General features: G+C 56.1%; 2 protein-coding genes across 7 annotated transcripts in view; one reads left to right on the top strand and one right to left on the bottom strand.

Moving 5' to 3' along the window:
• The window catches only part of GATAD2A (GATA zinc finger domain containing 2A), a 92,504-nt gene extending 72,160 nt beyond the window's left edge, over positions 1-20,344 (top strand). For 5 of the 6 annotated variants that reach the window (XM_070461175.1, XM_020884433.2, XM_070461178.1 and 2 more), the window contains 10 exons: positions 6,772-6,904; positions 7,013-7,144; positions 8,384-8,473; positions 9,112-9,243; positions 9,387-9,554; positions 11,130-11,409; positions 13,745-14,043; positions 14,707-14,781; positions 15,093-15,288; positions 16,944-20,344. In XM_070461175.1, coding sequence (XP_070317276.1) covers positions 6,772-6,904; positions 7,013-7,144; positions 8,384-8,473; positions 9,112-9,243; positions 9,387-9,554; positions 11,130-11,409; positions 13,745-14,043; positions 14,707-14,781; positions 15,093-15,288; positions 16,944-17,074 — 1,636 coding nt within the window. In that variant the 3' untranslated portion in view covers positions 17,075-20,344. The remainder of the gene's footprint in view (positions 1-6,771; positions 6,905-7,012; positions 7,145-8,383; positions 8,474-9,111; positions 9,244-9,386; positions 9,555-11,129; positions 11,410-13,744; positions 14,044-14,706; positions 14,782-15,092; positions 15,289-16,943) is intronic. The other variant, XM_070461181.1, reaches the window with a different exon arrangement.
• Positions 20,345-23,141: 2,797 nt separating this feature from the next.
• On the bottom strand, positions 23,142-24,647 carry TSSK6 (testis specific serine kinase 6). Its single transcript, XM_020884505.2, has one exon. It carries the CDS (start codon positions 24,415-24,417, stop codon positions 23,596-23,598), a length of 822 nt encoding a protein of 273 aa, XP_020740164.1. The 5' UTR covers positions 24,418-24,647; the 3' UTR covers positions 23,142-23,595.
• Between the last annotated feature and the right edge of the window lie 295 nt (positions 24,648-24,942).

Raw genomic sequence — 24,942 nt, 5'->3', positions numbered from 1 at the left:
TTTCATCTGTGTACAGCTGACTTTTTTCTTGCTGTGAGTTGGTGAGGAAGCTGGCATCCTAGGAGGTGTGTTTGGGTTTATCTGCTGCAGAGTGCTCCTGAATCTCTCCCTGGAGGAAGGTTGGCCTGGCACGTGGGTACAGTGACAGGGCAAAAAATGGATGCTAGCGATGGTGGTGTGGCCAGCAGAGGGGTCCCACCCTCCTTTGACCTTCACTCCCCAGGCCCAGGCCCTTTGGAAGTGTGAGTTCCCGAGTGCTAAAACATCACCCAGCTTCCTCGAGTAGACAGCAGTCCACATGTAGCAAGAGTTGTTTCTCAGATAAGTCTGAGGGCCACATCCGTGTCCTTGCTCTGTTATCTCTATCACTTCAGGGACTTAGCATGCAGATGCTGCTGACTGGATATCCAGGATCTTGCAGGTGTAAATAAAAATGCTTTCCCCTTCAACCTAGTCCAAAAATGGTGTTTGATGACCTGAGTAGAGGCCTCACTTGACGGTTGTGTGACACCCACCCTCTCTTGCTCCACACCTTCTTTTCTAGGGTGCCCTTTAGCCCCCTGCAGGCTGCAGGCATCCAGCTGCTCTGAGCAGGGCGGGGGCTCAGGCCCCAGTGCAGTGTGGGGTGCACGTGGTGGGCCTTGGCATGCGAGAGTTGAGCAGACCTGCTGTGGGCCCAGGTTATCTGCAGGCCTTGGGGCTGTCACCTCAGGAAGTCACTCTCAAGACCCCCTCCACACCTGTGGGTATAGGTGACAGTTGAGAGGGTCATACAGAGGTGGCCACCATAAAAGGTCAGCAAACGTCCAAATCTGACACAGGCCAGCATTTCAGTTCTGTGACTGTGGTTGTTTTCTGACAAGTGCCCTTCCCAGATTTCTGGGCAGAGTGTGTGGCGGTGCCCCAACTGGAGCGTGCTCCTGGCTGGCAAGTCCTGCTGCAGTGGCCTGGGCTGCAGTGGGTGGGCTGACCCTGCAGGCCGCCCCATTGCCACTTGGAGGTCAGGGTCTTTCTGTGGGGCCACTGCCAGTTGCTGCCTCAGGGAACACTCCCTTCTGCCTGTCCTTGGCTTGTTTCTCCAGGGATCCTTCATGCCCCCATAGCTGGCCCCCATCCCTGCTTCCAGTCCCAGGAAGGTCCTCTTGGTTCCCCTGGCCAGACTGTGTGACTTCAGGGCTCCTGTGTTCTGGAAGGAGCCCCCAGCAGGACAGGCCGGATGCCTTCTTTTGCAGATGGCGCAGTGCTCTTCCACTGCAGCTGCCTCTGCCCGCCTGCTCTGGGGGCCTTGGTGGGGGATGGGCTCTTGGGGCCAGACCCTGGTCACACGTGTTCCCTTCCTTTCTTCTGAGATCTTTGGCCATAATGGAGTCCTGGAGCAATAGCTGGACCTGGAGTCTCCAGGAAGAATTATGGCTGGGTTTCAAAACTCCCATCTCAGCTGCTCACCTCCATGGCCTTTGTGGCACGATGGATTCTGACTTCCTGGCCCCCACAAAGCAGGCTCTGGGCTTTTGTCTTGACATCCCAGCCACCAGGGTGTCAAGTTACAGGACTGGGAGAGGTGGTAATGGATGCCAAGAAGGGGAGCTGAGGGAATCTCAGAAGAGCTGGGGCAGGCGGGGAGCAGGTGGGCTCTGGGGGCGCAGCAGGGACCCGGCACTCTTCAGTGCCCGCCAATCCCCAGGGCAGGCAAGTGTTCAGCTTTGGGGCGCAGCCTGTGTCTGCATATAGCAGTTCCCTCTCTGATAACAGCGTGTCTGAGTGGATGGGGCCTCTTGGGAAGGGAGGGTGCCGTGTGGTGGGGTCCCAGTGAGTAGTTCTCACACCCAGATGACTGTGAAAGATCCCATTGGTGTGTGTCCACTGAGACAAACAGTATGCAACTGGAAACTGCCAGTGAAATGTTACCAGGCGGTAGGTCTAACCTGGGAACTGGTGACAAATGTTTTATAACAAATTTTCTCTCTTCAGAACTTTCCTAGAAGTGCTTCTGAAATAGGGGTGCTCCCTGGATTAAGTGTATGGAATTGCTTTCCAACATTGGCTCAGACAGCCCTCCTGGCAGTGCCTGAAGCCACCAGTGGTGGCTCCCAGGCCTGAGGATGGCTGTCTGCTCTCCTGGGACTCCCCGTGCACCCCTTTCTCTGTTGGGCCGGGCTGTCCCTGAACTGTATGCCAATCTCCTTCTGAGTGGGCGTCTGCCCTGGGGCACCCTCTGTGTTCAGAGAACTGCTGCTGGTCCTTTCAGGGGAGGAGAAGGGGCTTTGAGGTTCAGTGGGGGTGGTTACTTGGATAAGCTTTCTTTGCTGCCTTCTCTCTCCCAGGGTAGTGTAAATGTCTAGAGTGGCCAGCCTTGTTGAAGACGGTCTGAGGGAGGCCGTGGAGTTACACTGGCATTGGCTAGCTTTCGGGGGCAGAGCTGGGCTGCCAGCCCCAGTAGTTGAGTGGTTTAAAGTGTTTGTGACGGCATAGCGTCGTCTGTCAGCTCTGCTGGCTGACTGGTCCCAGCTGAGCGTAGCTTCTTGGGTTCTCCTCTCCAGCGGCTTTGTTCCTCGTGTGGGGGGGTGGGGCCGTCTCTGTGTCTGTCTCTGTGACCCTCTTGCCAAACAGCTAGCTTGGCATCCTTCTGTGGGGTGGTCTCTCAGAGCACATGTTCTGAGGGCCCGAGGAGAAGCTTCTGAGGCTGTGACCTTGCTTCAGAAGCTCACGCTGTTGCTTCTCCTCCGTTCCTCACTGCAGGCTGCAGGGAGCGAGCTGCCTTCAGGGCGCTCTGCAGACCGAGGGGGCGGCCTCGTAAGGGTATGGTGCAGTGGTCCTCTGCACAGCGTGTGTCAGCTGGGAGTGTTAGGGCTCCTCGGTAACATCCACCAGAGTCCTGGGCTCACAGGAAGTGGGTTTCTAGGGCCTGGTGCTTGAAAATACATAATGACACAATTCAGAAATCGTTTGATTTCTGAGTTGAGCTTGCAGATCTTTGAGCAGTGTAGTATCTGTGCATGTGGAAAGACCTTCCCACAGGTGCACAGAGATAAGTCAGTCTGCAGGCATTGTGGATTCTTGTGAACTCAGACTGTCATGGAGCCAGGTACAGGGAAGAGGGCGCGGTAGGTGCCCACGAGGGGTGTCACCTGAGTACCCGGAGAGCAGACTCAACACCGGTCTTCACTATCAACCTGATTGTCCGCTGTCTGCCGAGTTCACCTCACAGCGAGCAGCTCCTTACTGCCTTGGGAGGTTGGGGCCCGAACTGCCCCAGGGACCTCCTAGGGCATCCAAACCTTCTTGGCACTGAGGTCTCACCTCACCCAGCGAATCTGAGGGGCAGTGGGGCAGGAATTACTGTCCCCAACTTTGTAGGAGGCACAGAGAGGGAATGTCCTGCCCTGAGCATCTCACTTGTATGAGGCGGGACCCAGTGGGGGAGTTTTGTAGGAGTGTGACCCCTCCTTCCCATAGCACGCGCAGACTTGGAGCGCCGTGCCTGCGCTGGGAGGAGGCCCTGTGGCCTGTCCACCAGCCAGCATGGTGCTGGGAGGAGAGTCCCTCCCCTCTGGCTCAGGGGGCCTCGCCCCTTTTCTGGGGTTGTGGTGTCGCACCAGGGCTGGACCCCTGTTTTTGCCCTTGTCACAGCAGCCTGGGAGCATCCTGGCCCTCACCAGGAGCTGCTGTGCCCCACTCTTCTGGAGAGAGTGTCTAAGTGGGAGCACTGGTCCCTGGCCCCAGCCCTGGGCCTGTTGAGCGGGCAGTGGCAGCATCACCCTGGGAGGCTGAGGGAGGGTGGCCCTTGTAGGAAGGCCAAGGCGCTGTCCTTGTGTTAACCCCACACTGACTGCTGATGGGTAGGGATGGAGGTGCTGTGAATGGAGGGATCTTGTTGCGAGTTAAGTTTTAATCTCCAGGAAGCTTGAGGGAAGTTCCGGGCACGTAACAGAATTTTTGTTTGTTTAACCTCGGGAGGCATACAAGGGAGGGAGGCAGTGAGAACATTTTCACAGACAGCCCGGCTTGCTTCCAGGCCACATGAAATCTCTTCTGATCATAATAGTTTATATCAGGATCCCCAAGATGGGCAGGCTGGGCTTAATGAATTTGCCCTGAAATCATAGCTTTCAAATAAACGTGGTGCCCAGGCAGCCTCCCTGGACACATGGCCACTCCAGTGTTTCCCTGGCATGTTGGGCTAGATGGTTTTATAATTTTAAATACGTTTTTTAAAAAAGAATGCCCACGATAATTTTGAGCCTTTGTCAAATGAGTGTCCTTTTCCCTGAATTAAAAGAACTCTCTGGGAAAGTACTGAGAAACTTGAAGTACCTTTGCGTTAAAACTGAGCTTTAGGAAAGTTTTTCATGTTGCAAAGTAGTGGGGGCTTGTGGCCCTTCTGCGTTTGGAAGAGGCGACCCAGGTCCCTGTGACAAGCGAACAGTCCCCTGTGGGCCGGCGCCACACAGGAAGTGCCTGCAGCCCCGCAGCCCCAGGGCGAGCTGGCGCCTCCATTTCCTGACAGCACCTGAACCCTACCTCACTTCTCAAAATGAAGGCTGCATGTCACAAACTGGTTAGAACTGGCTGTTGCCATGGTTTTCACGTTGGAAGGCACAGTTAAAGGGTCACATGACCAAAGAGGGAAATGCCTTTGTCACATGACTTTTTGGTGGCCTGATTAGCATACAGGAAGTTCACTCCCTGCTGGCTGCTGGGATGCTGAGTGATCACTGATGGGAGGTGATGTCATCTCTTGGACGAGTTATTGATTAGTCTCGGTCCAAGATGGGGCCTGGGAGAGCTCTGGTCACAGTGGTCATCTCAGGAAGCTTCAGCTTCCATGTGGTCCAGCCCCTAACCCTGCCCTCTTCCCTCAGGCACATTTGCGCTGTACTAGGCGTCTCACCTTTGGGAGATGGGCACGTGCTCTGTGAGATGGTAAAAAGTGATAAACCCCCTTAGGGTGCATTGCCGCCCCCCCCCCCCCCCCCCCCTTCTGCTCTCGCTCGGGAAGCACCGGCAGTCATAACTCTACATGTGGCTCTGCTGAGGCTGCTGCTCCGCCTGTGTGCAGCCGCCTGGGAGCCCCCTGGGCTGCGGCCAGCGCCTTGTGTCTGCTCAGTACCTGTGCGCCTGTCCACAAAGCCTGGACTGGGGCCCCGGGGTCGTCTGTAATGTGGATGGGTCTTGGGCAGAGTTGGCAGCCAGCAAGGGAGACAGGGACTTGAAGGAGTAGTGGTTCCTGAACTGCATTGGTTTTTGGTTTGTTGAGGCCTTAGTGAGACATCCTTAGTTATTTTACAGCCAGCCAATTCCTGGACTTGAAAATGTGGGCTGCTAACCCCAGTGAGGGAGTTCTGTACCTTGAAATGGGCGCCTTTTTGTTGGTTCACCCTCCTGATCACTCGTGGAAGACCATCCAGCAGCTATAGCTGTGGTGGTTAAAGCGCATCAGGGCTGGGCTTGTTGAAGTGCAGCAACTATGCTGCTCTAAGAGCTGAGATTAGGGCGGGCCAAGGAGAGCCCTGCAGGTTGAGGGGTTGGGGGAGTCAGTGAACCCAGTGTCTGGTCCTCTGTGCCCCCCTTCCCTGAAGACATAGCTCACTCTGGGAGTGGAAAGGGCAGTTCAGTGGGCTGTTAAAATACCAGTTTCCCATCTGTAACTGTTCCCCACTCTGCTGAAAGGAATGGGACAACTTTGAACTGTTGTTAGTCCCAGTTAACTTAACGGAGTTTGTTCTTTGGGTCACAGTGCCACCTAGTGGGTGAATTCAGTCCTTGGCTGGCTTTCCTGCTGATTTGATTCTTTCAGCACACATGCTGAGGCTAGATCTGAAGGGAGAGTTTACATTATGTCCTCAGCTAATGGAGCTGCTTGGCTTGGCGCTAAGCACTGTCTCTGAGACCCACTGGTCCTTATATATGTGGTCAGCAATGCCATTAGCAGAAGCCTAGCATCACCAGATGTGCACATACATTCTGAGGAGCTTGAGTGGTAGGATTGGGAGAAGAGGGCAGAGGATAGTGGGCAGGGGCGGTTGGGAGCTGGTTTGGGAGCAGAGGAAGTGGGTGGGTAGGACACCGGTCTGTGAGAGTGCATGTGCTCCCGTGTTCCAGTCAGTGTCACAGCATGCAGCCAGCACTGCCGCGGTGGCCCTGGCCAGGTAGGGAGCCCAGCTGTAGCCCAGGGAGGACCATGCAGCAGGCTGCCGTGGCTGCCTTGTGAGGTGGTGATGCCCCGTGCTGGGGAGTTAGACCGTCGACTGACAGCGTGCGCATCAGCCTCTCTGTCACCTGGGGAGGGGTGTGAGGGTTGTCAGGGAGTCTGGGTTCAGCAAAGAAATGCTGATTCAAGTGGGGCTGGCCTCCCCATCAGGTGTCTCCCAGCATGGGTAGGTAGGCGCTCCACCAGCAGGCTCAAGATCCAGGAGCACATGTTCTAGTTCAGTACTGACTGAACCACATGGTGCGGAGAGGGGCTGTGATGGGCTCCAAAGTGCGATGTTTTCCCGCAGACGTGTAGGTGTCCTCAGCCTGGGGACGCAGAAGTGGTTACTGGTGATGGTCCTGACTCTTTACAGGGCTCAGCCATAAACTGGCAGGCTCTAGGGCCACGAGGTGAGTGCGGTGAGAAAAGGCAGCCCGGGCAGGTGGCTGTGGGGAAGGGTGGTGAGAAGCCTGCTTGCCTCCACTTCACTGTGTCTGAGTCCGAACCCCAGCATCCGTGGGAGCGCTGCCCACCACAGGCGGGGTGCTCGGCTAACAGCCCCCCTCCCTGCCCCACAGTGACATGAAGTCTGAGAGGAGACCCCCTTCGCCCGATGTGATTGTGCTCTCTGACAACGAGCAGCCTGCGAGCCCGAGGGTGAATGGGCTGGCCGAGGAGCCCCCAAAGGAGACCAGCACCGAGGCCCTCATGGTGAGCTTTGTCCCCGTGGGGCGCTGGGGAACCGCCTCGCAGCAGAGCCGACGGGTGTCCCCTGGCCTCCAGCCCTCTCCCCCAGCCCGTGTCCTCTTGCCCTTGTAGAAAAGCAGTCCTGAAGAACGAGAAAGGATGATTAAGCAACTAAAAGAAGAGTTAAGGTTAGAAGAAGCAAAACTGGTTTTGTTGAAGAAGTTGCGGCAGAGTCAAATACAAAAAGAAACTCCCACCCAGAAGGTATGTGCGTGGCTGTTCACTTGTCAGGGGTCACTGAGAGACCCCTTTGGACTGGGGATAGAAAGCCATGGGCACTTCCTTGGCTCCCTGCAGGAGCTGGGTCTGTGAGGAGTCAGGTTTCCTCGGGGGCAATGGGGCAAGGTCTGAATTGGAAATTTGCAGGCTCAAGTTCCCACGTTTTGGATTTAGCTTAGAGGAGATCAGACTACATTTCAGTCTAGAATATTCTGGATCTGAGTATGAGAACCTCATTCCCTGTAGACTCCCATCAAGGGAATGGAGAGCAGACGTCTCTGAAGGTGCTGGAAACACAGCTCTGTCCTGAAACCCTTTCTGAAGGGCGTCCTGCCCTGTGGGTGCCTGTGGTGGCCGGCAGGGGCCGCTCTGGGTTTCTGGACAAACTGCTGAGCGCCTGCTTCAGGCTGCACATGCCCAACCCCAGAGGCCGTGTCCCGGGGCTTCTGCCCCTGTCACCTGCCCACGCGTCACGCTTCTTGTGTGGCTTCTAAACGGGGCTTACCCTGTAAGGCAAGGTCAGGCTGGTTTTGTGGGCCTCTTTTGTTATCCTGTTCTGGAAAGGTTCCTGGTCCATGACAAGGCTACCCTTCCTTATATTCTAATGACTCTCTCAGTGAACCAGAAAGTAAATGCACCTTGGGCCATACAAGCTGATAGTGTGTAGACATTGCTTCCACCTTAAAGGGAGCGAGACAGGAGGACACTCAGTGGTCTGACTTGGGGATTTTTTTGAGCTCCCACTCCACACATAGTAAACATATGGACCAAGCCTGGCAGCTGTTAGTATCCTGATGGACGAGCCTGCTCGGTACTTGCTTCCTTGTTGATTGCTTAAGAGCTGATGATGGAACCGAGTCTGTCACTGTCCCTGGTGGGCTGTATGCCTGGACCAGAGGGTTTCTCACCAGGGTGGGGATTGATGTATATATATAAGCCTCGGCCTTTACCCCCAGCCTTTTTTTGTCCCCTGGAGGGCAGAGATGGCCCCTGAATCTCAGTGATGCCAAGCACCCTGGGGCAGAGGGGTAAAGGGCCGTGGAAAATCCGTCCTGTGTCTTTCAAACATGTTAATTCCCACTGCAGTGAACGTGGCAGGCAAACAGAACCTTTGAGAGCCTGAAGCTTCTTAAAGAAGAAAAAAGCAATGCTCCTCAGAATCATGTGTGGGGAGGAGCATGGTTGGTAGCCCTCTCACCTCCTGCCTGTCCTGATCTCTTGCAGCCCGCAGGCTCCACTGGGAGCTCCGTGACCACCCCTCCCCCGCTTGTACGGGGCACCCAGAACATTCCTTCCGGCAAGCCATCACTTCAGGTCAGTGTTTACTCTGCATCATGCTCCTGAGCAGCCCTGATCCAGTTTCTGCAAAAGGCCACTTATTCCTTCTCGTAAGACTAGAATGAGGCCTTCCGTGGGAGCCCCCCGCCAGTCACACTTGCGTCCCCATACCCATACCAGCCCCTGTTGACATCGTGAATCACACAGACGCTTGGAGGGCCCCTCCCACGGCTGCCTCTAGTGAGACTGGAGAGACAGCCAAGATCCTGGACACGCTGGGCTCCCACTTCAGCCCGACTGTGAGCCTGTCACAGCCTCCTCTGCCCACAGGGTGCGATGGGCAGAGCTCCCACCCCAGCCATAGGATGGAGGTCAGGCCAGGCCCACTTGCCCTCACTCAAGCCAGAGACCGCAGCTCAGACCAGCAGGCGGGTAGTATTGATCCCAGTTAGCTAACTTCTCACCATCGGGGTGCCTGAGTCCTGAGTGAGTCCAGGTTGGCCTGGCTCTTTTTGGGAGTCTGTGTTCCTCATTCTTTTGTGTGCTTAGAATAAGTAGACATTTTAGCTTTTTTCTACCACTACCATTTTGGTGGGTATGCGTATGTACCTTTATGAAAACAACAAACCTGTTTAAAAAGCCGTGTAAGATCTGAGGGTTGTTGTTGTTGACAGACCTCTTCAACTCGGATACCTGGCAGTGTCATCCCACCACCCCTGGTCCGTGGCGGGCAGCAGACGTCCTCAAAGTTAGGGCCTCAGGCGAGCTCCCAGGTCGTCATGCCCCCACTCGTCAGAGGGGCCCAGGTGAGCAGAGCATGGGCTTATGGGGCAATCCCAAGCAACTATCCCTCTCGCAAGAATGGCCCCAGTTCTCAGACTGGGGCTCTTTCCCCGAGTCTCACTTTATTGTTTTCTCATTGTCTTGTCTCTGCCCCACATCCCGACAGCAAATCCACAACATCAGACAACATTCCAGCGCAGGGCCGCCGCCACTCCTCCTGGCTCCCCGGGCGTCTGTGCCCAGTGTGCAGATTCAGGGACAGAGGATCATTCAGCAGGGCCTCATCCGTGTCGCCAATGTCCCCAACACTAGTCTGCTCGTCAACATCCCACAGGTGAGTTGTGCAGCAGGCAGTCCAGTCCCATGGACTGCGGTGCTGTAGTTCCTGGGACCCTTGTTGGGTCATGAAGGTTGTGGATAGGAGTCTCCTGTTGCCTTCTGCCGTCTAACAGAGGCAGATAACTGCTGAGAGGGTGAGGGTGGGGTCACCAGAGGCTCCCCCTTCCCCTCCACCCACCCCTCCCTCTTCGCCACCGCTGCCAGGCGCAAGCACGTGAGGGGAATGTCTGCAGATGTCCCTTCAGTGCCAGTGCATCTATTTTTAGCCGCGTGTCCCTTCATCTCTGTACAGAGCCTCTGAGAGGGTGAGGGTTTGTTCCCACCTAACAGAGTGGGGGAAGATGGAGCCAGGGGCGGCAGGCTGAAGATCCTTATTGACAGAGGAAATGACTGGGTCTGCACGAGCTTTTGTTGATGTGCGAGTTAGCTTCTCTTCCTCCTCTGGCATGGCTCATCCTTGCCTGCCTTTCTCCGATAAGGTCATGGCCAGCTATGCTCTTCTGAGGTCAGGTTCAAGTACAATGCTGCTGCCCGCATGGGGGCGTCCTGGGCAGGCCATTTCGTCCACCCCGTAGACGCTGATCAGATCTCCGCTGTGTGTCATCCTGTCCTCGTGTCATGAGGATGGCAGCCAGGCAGGCAGTGGTGATCCTGCGACTCTGCTCCCCGAGGGGCCAAGGGAGCCGGCAAGGGGAACAGCGAAGAGCTGGCAGGTCAGAGGCCCGGTGGCCAGGTCAAGGTGCTGTGGTGGCATCCTCTGTACTGGAGAGTCTCACTCCCCTGTGGAGACCCCTTGGGCCACTGTCATGAGCTCCCTGAGGCCCACAGCCTATTGCATACCAGTTGTGAGGTGTGTGCATTTTCCTGGGGATAGTGTACACAGCTTTCCTATTTCCAGAAGGATCTTCAGGTCCATAAAGCTTAAGGGCACTGGCATGGTCCGCTCCCAGTTTGGGGGAGAGCATTTGAGTGTCGGGTGGCAAGTGGGCTGGAGCGAGGAGATGGTGGAAGGTCAGCCAGCAGGGTCCAGAAGATGGTGAGTAATGCAGGAGCAGTGAGGATGGAGAAGGGTGAAAGGTGGGGGCACACAGAGGTACTCATGAGGGAAATGCCGTTGATGCCACAGTCAGCCACCTTTGCGACCTTTTGAGGAAGGGGGCCACCCAGACCCGTGCTGGAAGGGGGACCAGGCTGTAGTGACAGGACAGTGGCCATGCGCCTGGGTGCGGGGGGTTGCCAGAGGGGTACCCACTGTGATGGTGATGGCTTTATGAGTGTCCTCAGTTGATAAGAGTTTAGCAGATTACAGATTTTTAAGTTATCTGGATCAGCTAAACTTCAGCAAGTTATTTGTAAGATTGGTCATCTCAGAGCAGTTGAGTTTAATGTCTATTCTTCTGTTGCTTGTTGATGTCAGGCAGCTCTGAGTTACTTTTAAGGACTTGTTAGTGTAGCTGATGGTTCAGGTTAACTTTGATAAGGACTTAGCATAGCTAATGGTACAGACTGTGGGGTTCTCCTCAGGGTGCGCCCCTCAAGCACGCTGACCAGGGTCATTGTCTCCCCAAAGCCTTCCCCAGCATCGCTGAAAGGAACAACAGCCACTTCTGCTCAGGCCAACTCCACCCCCACCAGCGTGGCCTCTGTGGTCACCGCTGCGGATTCTCCAGCCAGTCGGCAGGCAGCCGCCAAGCTTGCACTGCGCAAACAGCTGGAGAAGACACTGCTTGAAATCCCCCCACCCAAGCCCCCTGCCCCTGAGATGAACTTCCTGCCCAGCGCTGCCAACAACGAATTCATCTACCTGGTCGGCCTGGAGGAGGTGGTGCAAAACCTGCTGGAGACACAAGGTGAGCAGGCCATGGGCCCAGGGCTGCTTTCTGTCTTGAAGCTGAAGTTTCCATCTTGTGAGTTGTTCCCGATGGATGCATAGTGCATGTGGACACGTCTGCTGTGTACGCACGGCCGTCTCGGGGCACATTGTGGATGATCTCTTGCCATTGGTTCTTCACTGGCTCTGAGGTTTAGATAGTTTTTAAGTTTCCCTTTGAGCGCAGTTGGCTCACAGTGTTGTGCTGGCTTCTCTGCTGCACAGCAAAGCGAGTCAGTTGTACGTCTCTCCTCTTCTTAGGTTCTGTTCCCATGAGGGTCACTAGAGAGAACTGAGGAGTTTCCCATGCTCTGTGGTGGGTCCTTATTAGTCATCCATTTCATGTATAGTAGTGTGTGTATATCAGTGCCAGTCTGTTTATTATCCCTCCCATCCTAGATCATTTCTTAAATGTACAGTGGGCAGCTTCTTTCTGATGGGGCCTCCTCTGAGAGTTGGGGAAAGCTTTGCAGAGCGCTGAGTCCCCACACTGGGGGAGGGACACCTGTGCCTCCAGCTTCACTTCATTACCCTCTCTGGAAGTGGTCTGGAAAGAGCACATACGGGTTAGTGAGGAGAAATGATGCTGGAAAGTAGGAAGTCAGGTTTGCCCCCAGGGAGTCACCAGTAGATGCTGAACTGAGGGCTCTTCTGTCCTTAAATTGAGCGCGTGGTGACGCTGATTAGCTAGCCAGCCTGGATCTCCTCCCCACGTGCTCTCATCAGATGCTCCATGCTGAAGAGGAGACAGAGCGGTAACCCTCCTCAGGGCCGGGGATGGCCGGGTGGACTGCACTGGAGGAGCTGTGGCCCCCCCGCCGGGCCCAGTGCGGAGAGGTGTGGGCTCTGACACAGCCTGGACGTGTCTGCACTCCTGTCATGACTCCTTTGGGATGAGGTCCAGTTGGCAAAAGAACTGCTGCCAGGCCTGTGTGGTGTGGCGGCAGCAGCCTGCAGTGCCCGCCGGTCTTGCACTGGCCTGTGCTGGGCACCTTCTCTCCCAGACTGGTCTGTCTGCGCTTATTCTCGTCAGGGCTTAGTCTCTCTCCCCTGAGGCCTGCCCGCGGTGGCGCTGACACCGAGGGCAGCTGCCGCTGCATGGGCAGCAGGGGCAGCCTCCTCTGGGGGTGGACGTGTGCAAGGAGAAGCTCCAGGCTGGGGCCCGGAGCTGGGGCCCATGGTGGACCCCGGGGCCTCGGTCCACTTGGGCAGGTGGCGTCCTGTCCTGTGGAGTGGCAGGAGCCCCCTAGAGTCGGATCCCCCGCTGCAGCCCCTCAGCAGGTAGAGGCAACTTGGCCAGGCCCCAGGCAGGCAGGATGGGGAGGCCGGGGTGTCTCCACATCATGGTCCATCAAGCCAGGAGGCTGTTGAACTTTGAGTGCTGGGCATGGAAGAGAGAGGAACAAAATGCAGAGTTACCCCTTAATGCACATTGGATAGCACATATATATATGTGTGTGTGTGTGTGTACACACGCTGAATAAAGTAAGACCCCACACCTCAGCAGGAGCTTTTTGTGGCTGCCCTGGTCACCCCTCTTGGAGCTGAGTGCCACCAGGTTCCCATTTCCCAGGGCAGCTGACCAGCTGTGCACAGTCACTTAGCTCCCTGGGCTGTTTCCTCTCGAGATGGGGGGTAGGGGTGTCCCTTCAAGAGCTTGTTGTGCAGCCCAGATGCCCTGATGGGCACAGGACGCCAGGCATAGTGTCTGTCGGGAGCACTTCCTAGATGTCTGGTCCTCGTGTACCTCGCCCCCTGGCAAGGGTGCCGTCACCTTAAAAGGTGGGGCCTGTGGGACTTCCCTGCTGGCCCAGTGGTTAAGACTCTGAGCTCCCAATGCAGGGGGCCCAGGTTCGATCTCTGGTCAGGGAACTAGATCCCACATGCTGCAACTAAGACCTGGTGCAGCTAAATAAATGAATAAATTAAAAAAAGAAAAAAAAAAAAGGTGGGGCCTGGAGTGGCCACCGTCTCCCTCAGAGCTGATGCAGTGCAGGAGGGTGGGAAGTGTCTGCTCCGTGGGTAGGGAGGATGGCCACGAGAAGCCAGGTGTCTGAGAGCTGGTGTCAAGGATGCTGAGCCCACAGTGCTTTCTGAAGTGCATCAGCGTTGCTTCTGCCGGCAGAGCTTCTGGAGGCCGGCCCTGTGTCTGCACACAGTGGCACCTGCATGTGTGCCGGGTGAGCGAACGTGGGGCCCCTGGCCCAGGGCGCTGCCTGGGCTCTGCCAGCGTGCACGTCCCTCCTGGGGGGGTGAGGGCTCTGGCCGTGCTGTTCCCGCTCCTCCGACGTGAGCTGCCTTGTCTGCCCCTGCAGCAGGCAGGATGTCGGCCGCTGTCGTGCTCTCCCGGGAGCCCTACATGTGTGCACAGTGCAAGACAGACTTCACGTGCCGCTGGCGGGAGGAGAAGGGCGGCGCCATCATGTGCGAGAACTGCATGGCATCCAACCAGAAGAAGGCGCTCAAGGTGGAGCACACAAGCCGCCTGAAGGCCGCCTTCGTGAAGGCGCTGCAGCAGGAGCAGGAGATCGAGCAGCGGCTCCTGCAGCAGGGTGCCGCCCCCGTGCCGGCCAAGGCTGAGCCAACCAGCGCCCCACACCCTGTGCTGAAGCAGGTGAGAGCCGGGGCGGGTGCCAGAGCTGCGTGGGGGGTGGACACGGATACTGCCCTCCGGGAGAGGGGCCTTGCTCCTCGCTCCCTCGGCAAGGAGCTGTCGCTGGCAGGCAGGATGTTCTGGCATTCTCTCCCACACTCCGCGATCATCTGCCTGGTTGTTAACTGTGCGTCTAAATTGCATTTAATGGTGGCTGTTGGTGGTGAAAATACTAATTTGCAGTTTCTTTAGATTTTGTAGCTTTCACTCGCAGTGTGCCGGCTGACAAGTACTTCTTGTCTAAAAGGGCTTTTCTGAAAGCCACACTGAGCTGCAAAAGGGGCGTTGGAAGAAATGTTCTAGCTAAATTAAGGAGAGAAGCAAGTTTGAAATCAAGTTTTTTTGGCTGCCCTTTTTTTTTTTAATGTTTTGTTTTCCCACCCCTTGTAGACCCAAAGCTCCCTGTTGGCAATTTTTTGTGTCCTTGAAAGTCATTGATAATTTACTAACAAACTCATCTTCTTAAGATCCCCGCATAGTGGGTGGCGGTGCTGCCCTCAGGAAGTTGCTGTCCTTGTGGGGACTCGGCCTCGCACGGCCATAGCTGCTGCCCCTCGGTCACGTGGTCGCCTGAGGTCAGCCTCTGGACAGTGCTGACCTCGCTTTCAACCCCCATTTGTGTAGGTCATAAAACCCCGGCGTAAGTTGGCGTTCCGCTCAGGAGAGGCCCGCGACTGGAGTAACGGGGCTGTGCTACAGGTCAGAACTGGGGCGCCGGGAGCCCCCCGCACCGCACCACCAACCAGCCCTCACGCCCCCGACCGTGACCACGTCAGGCGCCAATTGTCACGCTGCCTGCATCCGTCTGTCTGTCTGTCTCTCGCTCTCTTTTTCCCTTCCTCCTTCCCCTCCTGCCTTGGTGCAACTTACCTAGTCTCCTGATGTTGGACTTCCAGGGATCCCGTGTGGGTGGGAAGAGGTCAGCTAGATCAAGGAGAGGCTGCGCTGAGCACCGTGCCCTCCGCGGCCCCCTTCCCTGTGTGAGCTGTGGCCCTCTCTCACCCCTGCAGGCCTCCAGCCAGCTGTCCCGGGGCTCAGCCACGACGCCCCGAGGCATCCTGCACACATTCAGCCAGTCGCCCAAACTGCAGAACGCAGCCTCGGCCCCCACCCTCGTCAGCAGGACAGGCAGACATTCCGAGAGGGCTGTGAGCGCTGGCAAGGGCAGCACCACCTCCAACTGGAAGAAGGCGCCCCTGAGTACAGGTGGGTGGCCCCACAGGGGCTCAGCAAGGACCTCCCCAGGGGTGGGCCCATCCCGTCCTTACTTTTAACATGCATGCACATGCCCAGGTTGTGGCACCAGGGGTCCTGAACCCGTACCTGCTTTCTTAAGAGCAGCTGCCTCCGAGACTACAGCCTCACCTCTGTTCACTGACTAGAACACCCTGAACTCGTGGTAGCCCTGGATCAGTACTAATCATGCTTGGTATCTCCACCCCCACACCTAGACTCTCAGCTCTTGACCCAAAATGTAAGACAGAACCAGTTCAGGCAGTGCCCGCCTCACCCCTCCTCCTTCCTGCCACAGAGAATGTTTGTTTCTGCTGTTACAGCGTAGCTTTCATGGTCTACTGACCCAGTGTCCTTCATTCCCCACTCTGTGGGGAACCCCTGCCCGCTTGGACAGGTCAGATGGTACAAAGTGCAGGATAGAATGAGAAAAGAGGCAGGAGGAGGGGACCGGACCCTGAGGAGGTGGGCAGCAGAGACCTGTGAGGAGCGGGCATCTCAAACACAGCTTGGGGAGGCGGAGACCCTTAGGGGGTCACTCTCCAGTCTGCCAGAGCTCCACCTTCCCATGGTTGTCCTCGGGCCACCCCCACACCACTTTTCCTGTTTTTCCTATTCTTGCCCTGGCCTTGAGATGAATGTTAAATATTTCTTGTGTCCATCAGTAACTGGAAAGTGAAATGTCAGCCCAGAGGGCTGAGAGGCGGAGATGGGTGAGAGCGCTCTCCCATCTCCCTTCCCAGCCCACCCCCGGGTCCCTGTAGGAAGAAGAGGCACCATCGTGAGAATCCATCTCAGTAGTCAGAACTGGGAGAGCAGGACTCTCAGTGGAAACACAACACAGAAAAGCCGGCTCTGCGTGCGGCTGACCATGCGTTAGAAACACACCTGAAGAGCAGAGCCTGCTGCAGGGTGGGGAGGAGTCATCCAACTGCAGCAGAATCCAGGCCTCCTGGAGGGCAGAGAGCATTTGTGAACATGCCAGACAGAGATACTTTTGCTCAGCACGTTTGAGATGGCAGCAAAGAACTCATAGGCTGGTCAGAAAATTCCTTTTTGGGAAATCTGAAAATATATGAAATATCAAATAGGAGACTACACATGTGTGCACAGTGATGGCAGCCATGGGAAAACTGCACACTGCAGGTAGCGTTTGAAAGAGAACATGAGGGAATTAATAGTTACTGTCTTCAAATACTTGTACGATTAGATATGAAAGTGTCATGGCTTAGGAGCATGCTTCTGGTTGCCCTGGGTTTCTGGATGGTGGTTTGAGGAAAGTTGGGCAGGACCTGGCAGGACCTCCAGGTTTCTGGAGCGCTGGCCTCGAATGTGCATGGAGGGTTCTGTGGTGCATTCATTTTGGAAGTCTTGTTCCACAGAAGAGATTAACCCACCCAGAATACCTGGTGCCACAGTGACTCAGGTCCCTGCTGCTGCCGGGGCCTTGGGACAGTGTTTGGCTGCATGCCAGCCCAGAACCCAGAGTGTGCTGGTTGGAGGCTTTCGGGGGTTCCCCCAGCTGGGCTTCGTGCCACCTGTGCCCAGCGGGCCCAGCCAAGGCGGGGGTCTTCCCCGGAGCCTCCCCTGACCGGGCCGTTACAGCCTGTTGCTCTGTCCTGTCGCAGGCGGGGCCCTCGCATTTGTCAGCCCGAGCTTGGCGGTGCACAAGACCTCCTCAGCCGTGGACCGCCAGCGGGAGTACCTCCTGGACATGATCCCGCCCCGCTCCATCCCCCAGTCAGCCACGTGGAAATAGTGCGAGCCAGGCCCAGTGGAGAACAGGCTCCCTCCTCCCTCCCACCTGGCCCCACCACCCTCCGCTCGGGAAGACACCCCGCTCCCCAAGAGGGCGAGCGCGCGCAGGCCACGCTGCAGAAGTGAGAGCTCCAGTCTTGGCTACAAAGTCTCGTCGCGTCACGGAGGGACGCTTCACAGGTGGACCAGGATTCATACTGGGGGACCTTTCCCGTGGGCTTCCTTCCTTTCTTTGCCTTTAGTTTGCCCAACACCAGCAGAAAAGCGGACCTCGGGGCCGGCTCTGCTCCTGGCCCTCCCCTTCAGCCCCTGGCAGGGCCCGTGGACGGCGCGCCCAGACACTGTGACACGCCCGGGCAGCGGTGCCCGGCTGCAGAAGTTGAGCGGAGCATTGTTTTGTTTTGCTTTGCCCCCGTCTTAGCCTCTTAATCTCTGACTGCCTTTCTTCATGGCAATCCCTTGGTTGACACATTTTTTTAAATCACCTCATAATGATGGAGTTTAACATAAACTGTGCAGACCCAGGGTTCCCTGCCAAGCGTGACCCCGGTGACCCCCCAGCCCTCACTCCAGCAGAAGGCCTCTGCTGCTGCTCATCCCGGAGACACCCTCCGACCTTCCACACTTAAGCAGAAGAACAAACTGCGACCCAGACCCACCCAGAGAGCCTGGGACCCTGGAAGCCGAGTGCAGCCACCCGAGTAGGGAGGGGCGAATCGGCAGCCACGCCCAGACCCTGAGCAGGAAGTCGGAGGGGCCGGCTGTTGTGTTCTGTGTTGTGGTGGTGATTTATTTTATTAAATTTTTCCTTTTCTTTTCCTCATTTTGATGGACAGCATCCTAAGCCCTGGCCTGTGCTCCTGTCGGGTGTGTCCGCGTGGGGAGGCGCCCCCACGCCCCCCAGACTTCAGGGTTTACGTTTGGGTCTAGTTTAGAACCTCCCTTAAAAAGCAGGGCCGTGCTGCCAGGGTTTGCCTTCAGACTTTTGTTTTTAATCCTCTAGCGTCTACAGAAATGTCTTACAAAGGATCAGGTCTGCTCTTAGTTGTGTTTTGTTTTCTCCCACTCCTTAAAAATCAGTCCATGAGGAAAGGTAGAAGCTGTTGTGTGTGTGCTGCACATGGGCCAGCTCTGTGCAGGTGTGAGGGTGTCACATGTGCATGCACACACGTGTGGAGATGGGGTACGCTGCTCCTCACTTCAGCCCCAGCCCTGGTTCTCCTGTCCATGCAGTTAGGGACTTAATTTAAAATCCTTATTTTGTAGGGCCACCTTCCTCAGATACACTGCTGCGCCGTTCTAATAAAGGCTCATTTAACCCCCCTTATGCTGTGTGAACATCAGTGTTTAGAAGACATTTTTGACATGCAATAGACCTAGTTTTGCAAAGCATTTGAATTTTTTGTTGTCTAAAGCCCTAAATTTCTCACTGATTTTTGTTTTGAGTGCATAATGAAGGTGGCCTGAAGGAGGGGAGGGCTGGAGAAGGATGGCTTTCATTCCAAGATCCAGGGATTTGGGGAAAAGGGGAAATTGACCTTTGGGGGAGGGGGGAGTGGGGAAGGGTGTGTTTTTACACCAAAAAATCAAGAGTATGCAAGCATTTCTATTCCTCGCATTTTTCTGTGTGCCTGGCAAATAAATACCTGTCTTATACTACTCTGAGCTGTTAGCTCTCTCTGTTCGATGACACGGGCCAAAATTCCCAAATCCTACAAGAAGGAGTGCCCAGCTGGCCGAACCGGGCAGACTGATCTCAGTGCTATGCAGCAGCTCAGGCATCTTGGCCAGGGTCACCTCAGCACTGGGGGCGCCCAGGGCTGCTGCTCCCCCACGGGGGTTGACTGGGTCTGTGACTCCGGGGCTCAAAACCAAGCCACTCACATTGGCCCCGGATCCTCTCCCCATCATTCTCCACCATGCTCAGGATCCACCTCTCCTCACCTCCTCTGGCCAGACTTCTCCAGGCTACTGACTAGACCTTGTGAGCTGAGTGCAGACTGACCGCCACAGGCAGACGCGGTGGCTGGGCCCTGACCTCCAGCCCAGCATTTGCAGGAACATTCCCATGGGTAGGACTTACTGTGACATAAATGTAGCTTTTTAAAAAGGGATCAAGAAAAAAAGGGGGGGATCCAGAAGGTGAGATGCCTTAATCTTGATTCATTTCCCCTGTCTCAAAACTTCTATCCCCCCTTTTTCCTTTAGTTTCCCCTTTGCATTGTCACTCCTATAAGCCTCAAGTGCATGGTTCTGTGCTGAAATTTATAATGTTATTAAGAAAGAGCATTAAGTACCTTTCGAGTATGGGAAGGATGTTAATGTTAAAGGTATTCTCCCAGCCCCAAAGCCCACCCTTCAGAATGGGCCATGGTTTTGGGATTCTGCAGGCTGAGAGGATCTGGTTCCCAGGAGAACCAGAGAACTTGGGAGCCCCCAGTCCCAAATGACAGTTGTAACTTCCCAGTAATCTGTGACAGGAACCCCCAGTGGCACCTGGAAACTATTCAGAAAGTCGGCTATTATGTGGACTGGGGTGCAGGCCTCACCAGGCTCCCTTCCCTATCTGAAATGGCTGTGTGCGGAGGCCTGTGGGTGCCCACACAGGTAACTGCGTCCACTCAGAGCTGCCCATGGCTCTGGCCATCCCGACTGTTGTGGGGACCCTAGTCTTCAGTGTCCCAGGTGTATCTCTTGAGACCCACACCTTTGACAAGGTCAAGAGTGACTGCTCTGGGAGGTAGGGGTGTGGTGGCGGCTCTGGTCTGGAAGCGAAAGGTCTCTGGTGCAGAGGGAATGAAAGAGGCGACGCCCCCACATGGCTCCTGAGTGGCCCACAAGTCACTCCTGTGGCTGGGAGGGGGTTTTTGTATAAATCATACATTCTCATCACAGGCCTGAATAATGGAAAGACGGTCCTTGCTGCTCTGCCATAGGGTTTTTCTTTGATGCCTAGTTATGCTGCACATGGCGTTTGCCTAAAGAAGTTGGACTGAGTTTTTTTTTTTTAAAGGACAGCTAAAGTTTTATAATCCTTGAAGAGTAATAGTCACACCAATGTAGGGTATTTGGGAGGTGGTTTGTTTTGATTGGGGGGAGGAGGTTGTCACTTGTATTTATTGTGACTCTAAGTCTTTGATAAGAATGTTAAAAAACAAAGTGACCACCAAACCGGCATAGAAGTTCTAATAAATAAAGACGCTGGAATCAATGGCTATACGTTGTGTCATGAAGTTTTAGAATCTGAAGGACAATAAAGAAATGGATGATGTGTTGGCTGTATTTTTCTTTTTGACTGCTCGGCTTTGGTATCCTGCATTTTCCTCCCAGCTTTGGGGCAGCTTGGAGACTTAGGATGGCAGGGTGATCCTTTCTTAACAGCAAAGGATCGGACACTTGTTTCTTGGGTTTCTTTCATATCTCACTTGCCATGGGGATTTTAGTCTTGCCCAACTGGATGCTTCAGTTGAATTGCTCAGTCGTGTCTGACTCTACGACCCCATGGACTGCAGCACTCCAGGCTTCCCTGTCCATCGCAGAGTTGGATACGACTGAGTGACTGAACAGAACAGAATGAAACTGGATGCTGGGGCTTCCCAGGTGGCACTCGTGGTAACCCATCTACCAGTGCAGGAGGCATAAGAGACGTGGGTTCAATCCCTGGGTGAGGAAGATCCTCTGGAGGACTGCATGGCAACCCACTCCAATGTTCTTGCCTGGAGAATCCCATGGACAGAGAGCCTGGTGGGCTATATGGTCCCTTGGGTTGCGAGGAGTCAGACATGACTGCACGCAAGCACGCACCCAACTGGATGCTACAGTCTTACCGCTGGGTGGCGCTTTGTGGCCTGTTTACACACAGGGCCAGGGGAGTGCATGAGGTGAGGATGCAGTGAATTCTGCCCTTTGGCTTGGGTTCTAGCCATCAACAGCCTCCAACCCAGAGTGGTGGGCTTTTCTGGCTCAACATTGGGTGTCTGCTGCAGCACAGTGATGGTGCAGTGTGGGAGCCACCTGGCTGGCTGTGAAATGAACAATTCCTGGTACAAGTTGTTTTCAAAGGTTGACACATTGTTTCAAAGTTTTACTCACAAAATGAAACCTATGAGCACTTTGAACTCCAATATGCATAAAATGTCACCTTGTTTTCCTAGGTGCTTTCGTTCATTTATTTATTGCTGCCGCTTGTTGTTGGGGCATCTCTGCCTCCAGCCTGGAGTCTGTCTGACATCCCTCCCCTGCGGCCATGGCCAGCCTGGTCTCACCTGGGCAAGGCACAGAACTGGAACAAGACACTACCGGATGGAACTCAAGCCTGACGCCTGTGGCACATGCTGACTGCACCCACGCACCCCAACACTGACAGAAGCCCACGTCTGGGGTTCCACAGGCCCCTCTGCAAGGGAGTCTGCTGGGTCAGGCACCCAGGCTCCTCCGTGGAGGGAGGGCCACCAGCCTGGTCCCTGAGACCCTGTCCCCTCTTCACTGAGTCACGGGTGTGGCCATGAGGGGAAGGACCCCCAGGCCCACTGCTTACACACAGGATGAGAGGGCACAAAAGGGCATGTGCCACGCCCCCATCATTGGGATCACACCTTGTGAGGAGGGAAAGAACGGGGCCTCTTGAGAGGTGACGTTTTTCAGGCCAAGTCTTGCATGAGGAGAAGGGAAAAGCACTGGGAGTGGTGTCAGCCTGTGCAAATGCTCAGAGGTGAGACCACGCAATGCAGGTTGAGGACAGAGGAGAGCAGTGTGACTGGACCTTGGGGGCAAGGGCAAAGGATGTGGGTTTCATTCTGAGTGAGCAAGACATTTCCCTCTTCTCACCCTGTTTCTTGCTCTTTAAAATGAGGCGGTTGGGACCACACCCTATTTGAAGGGAGTGGAGGGAGAGCTGGCACATCCCCAAGGCACCTGAGAGCCACGGAGGGTGAGGGAGCAGGGGTGGGGTACGGTCAGACCCAGAAACTGACCACTCTCGTCAGGGACTTGGGCTCTGGGGGAGGCAGACAGGGTAAGCACCTAGGGAGCTGTTTCTCGTACACCCGAATGACAACAGCCACTGTCACTAAACTCAGTAACCTCATCACAAGCAAAACAACCCCCAGCCTTCCCCAGACCCTGTGGGGTCCCTCTCCAGACACACCCCTTATACCTCTCTGCCTCCTTTCCCTCTCCATTCCAGCTACAGCAGTTCTAGCATTACTCAAACACACCGGCTCCATCCTCTCTTGGGAACACTCCTGTTGTTCCCAGTGTTTGATTCCTTCCCTTCAGTTCCTCTTTGCTCACCCCCACCTGGCATTTAGCACAACTTTACAATTATTTTATCTTCACGCCATTCTTTTACTTTCCACTTGCTCTCTTGCTGGGAGCACGGATGGATCCAAGCCACTTGGCTGTGTCCCAGTGCCTTGCACACAGCAGCTGCTCAAAAAATGCCTGAGTGAACACAGCGTAAGTGGAACCACGAGTGGGACAGGGGCTGCAGGAGGGAGGGGACATGTGTACACCTATGGTCGATTCGTGTTAGTGAATGGCGTGAAAACCATCGTACTATTGTCAAGTAACTGTTCTACAATTAAAAAAGAATGAACCTGGCAGACTCCATTGCCTCACCAAGGAAGGGGCCTAACCCCTCCTTCACCAAGGAGAGCTTCCAGCACCTCCCCACCCCACTTCAGACATATCGGGGTGCCAATCCTGACTGTTCTTGGGCAAGTGTGGGCCTCAATTTCCTCTTTTGTAAACACTTTCTGTCTGGACAGGTGCCCCCCCGGCCCCTTGCTGTCCCATCCTTAAACACCAGAAAGGTGCTGGGGTCTTGCTCTCCAATCCAGCACCTCCTTTCCCAGGGCCATTACGTTGCTGAGGATGACGCCAAGGCCCCTTCAAGTCTGCCCAGGATGGGGAGCCGGAAAGGTCTCTGTTCGAATCCTCCTAACTCCCTTTTCAGACCTGGAGCAGGAACCTCCACAAGTTTCTCTCAAATGGGGTGCCCGTGCCTGCCTTTCCCCGGGGAGTGATCCCCTCCCCACTGCTCCATAAAAGGGGGCCATTGCTAGAGCTAAGTGTGAGAAAGAGCGAGTTTATTGCAAGTTCCAAGGAGGGCAGCGCCTGGAGCGCGCCTTCCCTCACCGGTACGCGAGGCTGGCTGTGGATGGACGTCCTCTGCGCGCGTCCACTCGCCAGCAGCTTCTCCAAGCAACCACCGCCCACCGCGTAGCGGTCGCTCACCCTGCACCGGCGCAACGTTTCTGTCTCCTCTCATCTGGCCCCCTCCTGGGGCCTTCTCGCTGGGAACCGAGGGAGCGCATGCGCCCTCCTGCTCTTGGGATCGTGTTGTAGTTGAATTCCAAACAGGGGCGACTGCGGCCCCCGGCGTCGAAGAAGTAGGGAAGGGGGAAGGGCGCGTGCACAGCGGTGCGCGGCGGCTTCGCGGAACTACGGAAGCGCGCTTCTTGCGCGTGCCCTGCTCTTGCGCAATGCTCGGGGCGGCGGGAACGGTGGGAACCCCGGCTTCTAGCCGGAGTCCCCCGCACGCAGCCAGCCATTGCGCGCTACTTGGCCCGCGGAGGGCCTGGCTGACGGACTGAACTGCAGCAACTCGGCAATCAGTGCTTTGCAGCGCTCGGACAGCTCGAGGCCGTCGGGGTAGAGAACGCCGCGCTTCTGGCGTCGGGGCAGGCCGGCGATGTCCGAGTCGTCGAAGGGCATACAGCCGGTGACCATGACGTAGAGCACGACGCCCAGACTCCACACGTCGTACTTCTTGGGGTCGTAGGGGATGCCCAACAGTACCTCGGGAGACGCGTAGGCGGCAGAGCCGCAGTAGGTGGTGCTCAGATCGGGGTATCCGTGAGCCTGACGGCCGAAACCGAAGTCGGTGAGCTTGACGCGACGCTCATCAGGGCTCAGCAGCACGTTTTCGCACTTGAGGTCGCGGTGCACCAGGTGGTGGTCGTGTAGGTAGCGCACGGCACCCGCGATCTGTGCGAAGAGGTCGCGAGCCTGCCCCCCGGGGATGCGCCCGTTTCGCTGCACTGCCTGCAGTAGATCGGTGGCGGCCGCCTCCATCACGATGTACAACTTCCCGTTGCACACCTCGATAAATTCGAAGACATGCACAATGTGTGGGTGCCGCACGCCCCTTAGGATGGACAGTTCGCGTGGCAGGAACTTGTTAACAAAGTCGGGCGGTGCGCGCCGCCGGTCCACCACCTTGATGGCCACTGTGCCCTTGTATTTCTTGGACGTAGCCACCTTTACCTTGGAGTAACTGCCCTCTCCTATCGTGCGGCCCAGCTTATAGCCGAGTTCGCTCAGAAGCTTGTCGCCCGACATGGTGGCGCCTGGGGCGCGTGGGGAGCAGGAGGCGGCTGCTGTCGGGGGGCGGCCGGACTCCGATCTCGGGCCTAACCCATGGCGCTTGGCACCTGCACACCCGCACCCCCATGTGCCCACTCCCCGGCCCCCGCCTCTGCGGTGCCTTTTATTGCCCAGGTAACAATTTCTGCCTTGTGAAGTGACCGCGGGCGTCACCCTGCCTCGGGGTGGGGGTGGGGGGCCTGACCCCCCCTCCCCACCCCGTGGTGCTCTCCCCTCGGCCCTACGGCTTTGTGACTCATAATCGCTCTGAATGATCCAGTTCCCGATGAGAGGACACTAGCAAGGCGTCTCGACCGTCACGGGAGTGGAATCCGAGCCTGGGGTTGGGGCGGCTCCTCAGGAGTCCGAATCTGAGCAGCAGCCGTCCCCGAACTTCGTGTAATCCAGTCCTAACCCTGCAGAGCCCTGGGCTGCCCGCAGGGGGCCCCAAGGGAGGAAAATGGGATGATACCTGGCTCCCTCGGGAGCCTGGGGTTTCTA

The sequence above is a fragment of the Odocoileus virginianus genome, chromosome 3 (genome assembly GCF_023699985.2).
Source record: "Odocoileus virginianus isolate 20LAN1187 ecotype Illinois chromosome 3, Ovbor_1.2, whole genome shotgun sequence".
Taxonomy (NCBI): domain Eukaryota; kingdom Metazoa; phylum Chordata; class Mammalia; order Artiodactyla; family Cervidae; genus Odocoileus; species Odocoileus virginianus.
Note: the sequence above shows the minus strand (reverse complement) of the source record. Positions and strands in the feature narration are given on the sequence as shown.

What these genes read in the sequence shown, in the direction of transcription:
- TSSK6 (XM_020884505.2), bottom strand. Translation starts at nt 24,417, where the DNA reads ATGTCGGGCGACAAGCTTCTGAGCGAACTCGGCTATAAGCTGGGCCGC.